Raw genomic sequence first — 5,323 nt, 5'->3', positions numbered from 1 at the left:
TAACATATATAAACATCATGTCATGTCACTCGTAAAGACAACAAAATATAAATTTTGAGTTTGATCTCAATTTAATTTCTTAGTTTGGGTTTAGTTTATATCTAATTCTTAAAATAATGAGTATATAATTCAATTTTCCTTATATATTTCAATTAAGTCCCTAGATTTTTTAATTTTAAATTATTTTAAATTGATTAACATTAATGTCAAAAACTAAAAACAAGTATTTTGTAAAAAAATTAAAATTAAAACTGAGACTATATATGGAAACAAATCTTAAAATTTAAAAAACTATAATGGTAACATTTTGAAATTTGAAGATCAAAAAACCAACATCAAAGAACATAAAAATTGTTAAATTATTAATGACATTGTGACAATCTTCTCAAATAATTTCTTAACCATTTCAACAACATATTAGCAAGATAACAATGCAACAAATTTAATGAGCCCCGATTACTGTGTATGTACAACTACCAAACGACCCACTGTCATGAGACATGGCTTTTTCTAATTTCTTGTGTTAATCCTTCATTAGAGATCCTTAATCCTATCTAACTCGAGCAATTAATTGGAAGCTCATGAAACTGTTTCTTCTTGAATACACTAATGTACAACTTATTAACATTCCCAGAATACACAACACAAGAAGATTTCAGTAATTTCCCCACTCTCCCGGCCAATCCAATCGATATTGGACTACTGATTCCGGTAACCACCGCCCCAATTCCGCCGCCAGCAAGAATCCTTTCAATTTCACCCACCACCAAATCAGGAACAGAGACCTTCAACTTCCCCTTGAACAAAACGAAATCAAACGAATCATTCGAGTAATCAAGTTTATACCCAACTACCCTCTTTTCCAGCGATATAAACCGACCCTTATCAACCCCAACGGCGCCGGAAAATCCCAAATCCTGAAGCATCGATGCGGCGGAGGAAGAACTTCCTCCGACGAACAGAGCTCTAGCGCTGTGGTTGAACAGATGCTTTTCATTGACAAGAAGTTTGATAATGGAGACGGTGAGATTCACAGTTTCTTGGCAATGGACTGAATCGAAAGAATCCCAAACGGGGTTGAGGAAATGGCCTTGAAACAGGTAGGAGCCTCGGGGGAGTTGATCTCCGGCGGCGGTGCGAGCGACGGCGTGACAAGGTGGGGATTTGGGTAAATGGAAGGATTTGAAATCGTAAGAAGTGAGAATGTGGAGGATGGGAATGAGGGAGATGACGGAGCCGAATAAGAAGATGCGGAAGAAGATGCGTCTTGCGAATGCACGGTCGTGTAGGATCGGCGATTTCACGAACTTTAAATCCATCGGAAAATCTTTGATTGTTGGAGCTCTGAGTGTGAAAATGGAAGCTCGTGGATTTATGGAGAATTAGGGTTAGGGTTTGGGGAAGAAGATGCTGACGTGGACTTGAAACTGTGGGCAAGTGGTCCCCCACTAAATTGTTTTTTTTTTTTGGGGGGGGGGAGGGGGAATTAAATATAAAAAGAAACAAAAGGTGGAAGAAATGGTAACACGTGGCAGTTTATTATTGGGTAGGATTTGACATGAGCGTGGCTCAAAGTTGAAAAGTAAAAATGGCGTGATTTCTATAGGGGAAGGGTAGCCCACCCTGACAACCTGTACCTAAGGACACCAGTCAGTATTTTATTTGTTTGGTTATTTTTTAGAGATCAATTTTATTTTATTTTTAATAAAAATATATTTATTTCTATTTAATCTTTGAGAAAATTACCTCTCTCTCTCTTTTTTTTTTTTTTTTTTTTTTTTTTTTTTTTTTTTGTTGTAAAATAGTAATTGAGAAGAGATAAGTTTCATTAGTTGCTAACTTTGCATATTTTAAAATCTTAAGGACCTAATACGTTATTTGGCTAAAAGGTAATTAAATTATAAATTTTGTTGTTAAACATTAGCAACGTTATTAAATTTACTCTTTAAAACTTTGTTTTTAAGATTTCTAACTTTTAAAATTGAGTATATTTGTTTATTTTAATTATTTTCTTGAGTTTATTATTTATTTTGGTTGAATATATTGTTTGTTAACTAGTGAACTATATTTTAATTAGAAATTATGTTTATCTTATCAATATAATTTTTTGAAAATTTATATAAGGTTCTAAAAATTTACACTTTTTTCTCTAAAAGCACCTTTACAAATTTTTTTAATGTATAGAAATTCGAACCATAGACCTCTCGGTATCAGACACATCCAAATATCTGAATTATTTGACATACTAAATTAAAGTGGTGAATTTTGTTTTTTTAAAAAAATTAGCCCATGATATTAAATTTTTATTGAATGAATAAAAAAAATTAAGTATATGGATCGAGACAATTCATGCAAAGTTACAACTCAAATAAAGTGTTTTTTTTAAAAAAAATATGAACTAATTAAAATTGGATTTGATTTTTAAATTTTGTACTTCACCATTTTGCATAGAATTTTAAAGTATACATTTAACTTCATCTTTACATTTTTTTGAAGAAGATATATAATAAAATTATATTTGAAAAGTTGACATAAATATTAATTAGTAACTCATATAAGCCTTTTATAAGAAGATCTTTCATATTAGCATAAACTTTTCAAATTTAAATCATAAAAAAAAAAACTAGAATTAATTCAATAATTATCTATAAGACATAATCATTCAAGTGTTTAGCATACTTTATGAGAAGTTTTACTGGCATTATGGTCCAAATCATTAAAAATTGTTACTTTTTTTTGTTCATTTCAAAATAATGTAATACACAAACCCTCTTATCCCTTCAAGTGGTTGGTTGCCTTGTATTATTTTAAATATCATGAATTATTTATTAAGGGGTTGAGATCAAATTATTGACTTATGAATTGATAATTTGTATCTTATTTATTTATTTATTTAAAGGTAATGATGTATTTTATCTCTTGAACTATATTTGAATGGACCATTACAAAAAAAATTAAATTAAAATTAACAAACAATAAACTATAGTTATCTTGTGATTATCGTGTTAAGACATGATTACAAAACAAATTTATTGAGAGGAGTCTTAACTGTGTCAAAGTGAACATATAATTCAATTAGTATAAAGTGTTTCATCGACCAAAAATGTCTCAAGTTTAAATCCTTCTATTGAATCTATACTATATTAAAAGTGTGAAGGTTAGAAATTTTTTTGGACACTTTTATCCTTTCTTTAATTTACAAAGCAATAATTATCAATAGTAAATATATAATTAATAATTAATTATCAATAAAAGTGTACTGAATCTCAATGGTCATAAGGTGAAAAGGTTTCTCTTTAATTTAATTCAAAATGAAATGTAACAAGGTTTACGATTAAAAGAAATTTGTAACTCTTACTCTAAAATCACTATTAAATCTCTAAAATTTTATAGATAAATCGATTTAGACTATTCATTATAATTATATTTGAAAATCATTCACATATCAATTCTTACATGTAGATTTTTTCAAATGTCGATTTTACAAAATAAAATATTAGAGTTGATGCATTGATGATTTTCAAAAGAAAATTTATTTGAGTTGATGCATTAAAAAGTGTATGTTTTTACCATCTTTGTTTTTTTAAAAAGTAAAAAGACACTTTAGGTAATATTTTGACTCTCCAAGATGACCTAAATTGGGTAAAATGACAAGCAAATATTATTGAACGGTCTAAAGTGTGTTTTTGTTACACATCAAACATCCTGATTTTCTAGATTTGTACCTAGTCGTTTATGATTGTTATTTTCTTGGTCATCCCTCAACCGCTTTGACCTATATAAAAGATTGGGAGGCTCTTGGATCATAATCAATTACCCCTTTAAAGAAAAACCATGAAATTATTCTTTAATCTCTTCACGAAAGTTCCTCCGAAGAATAAATTTCTTTAAATCAACTGGAAGATGGAGTTCGTTGCCCAATTCCATTCTAAATAATTTAATCGTATCCACTAAAATATAGTAGTGGTAGCATTGGTCGAACATAGGGAATTGTAATCAAATAGTTTATAGCCCTAGGGTAACCGATGGGGGTGTTTTGCAATTTGTTTTGGTGCAAGAAAATTTAAATAGCATTAAATAAAAGCACAAATCAAAGATTTAACCAATTATATGAGAAAGCCTAAGCTTGGGTTGCAACAGAATTCTTCCTATTCAAAATATTTGGTCACTAATTTGCTTACCCCTAATCAATTCAATTAGAAAAGCTAATTAAAATTGTCCTAAACAAATAACTAATCCAATTTAGAAAGATGAAAAGCATGCATATTCTAATTGTCCTAATTACATTAAGATCTAGGAAATGTTGAATATTCAACTTTCAAGCGCCTAGTTAAATATTTGTTTGGTTCAATTCTAAATTAGTTAGAATGATACTCATCTAATTTGATTAGTAAGCTAACCTAACATATCGCTTTTAGGGATTAACATACAATCAAGTGTGACGAATCAAATGTTAATCAAAGTAATAATTATAAAATCCTCAAGCTTACGGTGATATAATCAAAATCTAATAATTAAATAGTAGTACAATATAAAATTCAGTTCGAAATCTCACAAATACATGAAAATTGGAAAAACTTCTAAAAACCCAAGCTAGAAATGATTACCTTAGCCCATAATATTCATCATGAACACCAATGATTTGTTTTGATATGTAAACTGGACAAAAAGTAACAGAAAATAGAGAAAAATCATGCTCTTTGACCGAAGCAGCAAAAAGAACTATTTATAAATTTAGGATGGCGCCAGGGCGCTAGAGTACAACGCCACGACGCTAACGAAAATTTGCATGAATGGGACTTCGGAGCACCGCGACACTCTAAGGCAGTGTCACGACACTATGTGCTTTGCACAAAAACTTAGCATTATGCCTTTTTAGCACCGAGCACAATACCATAGAGCGTCCCAGTGCGGTGTAAGTAGGGAAACTGTAATTCTTCATTCTTTCTTCTCAGTTGATACAATTTACTTTCGTTTTAGCTCTTTTTAGCTCATTTCCATCACTAATGCCCAATTCTACCTTTAATGTGCTTGAAACCTACAAAAACAATCAAATAAATACATACAATCATAGAACAATCCTGAATTAAGCGAGACAAGATAGCACATTTTTAGTGTTATCAAACACCCCTAACTTAATTCTTGATCATCCTCAAGCAGGTTAGAAAAAAGGCACAGTCCACATATTGAAGGATTGAATCCCGGGTGGAAGCGTATGAACGTCGTGCGATTCAATTTTCAATTTGATTTTAAAATAGAAAATAAAGAGAATAATATAACATTCATAGGATAAACATCCATAATTAATTAGCATGCTTTCAGT

At 30.2% G+C, this 5,323-nt stretch overlaps 1 protein-coding gene across 1 annotated transcript; it reads right to left on the bottom strand.

Annotated features, from left to right (window-relative positions):
• Positions 1 to 391: 391 nt before the first annotated feature.
• Positions 392 to 1,432, bottom strand: LOC120074441. Its single transcript, XM_039027560.1, has one exon. It carries the CDS (start codon positions 1,317 to 1,319, stop codon positions 555 to 557), a length of 765 nt encoding a protein of 254 aa, XP_038883488.1. The 5' UTR covers positions 1,320 to 1,432; the 3' UTR covers positions 392 to 554.
• Between the last annotated feature and the right edge of the window lie 3,891 nt (positions 1,433 to 5,323).

Source organism: Benincasa hispida, chromosome 3, assembly GCF_009727055.1.
Source record: "Benincasa hispida cultivar B227 chromosome 3, ASM972705v1, whole genome shotgun sequence".
Classification (NCBI taxonomy): domain Eukaryota; kingdom Viridiplantae; phylum Streptophyta; class Magnoliopsida; order Cucurbitales; family Cucurbitaceae; genus Benincasa; species Benincasa hispida.
This window is presented reverse-complemented; position numbering and strand designations above follow the sequence as displayed.

Coding starts and splice junctions, on each gene's coding strand:
- LOC120074441 (XM_039027560.1), bottom strand. CDS start 1,319: ATGGATTTAAAGTTCGTGAAATCGCCGATCCTACACGACCGTGCATTC.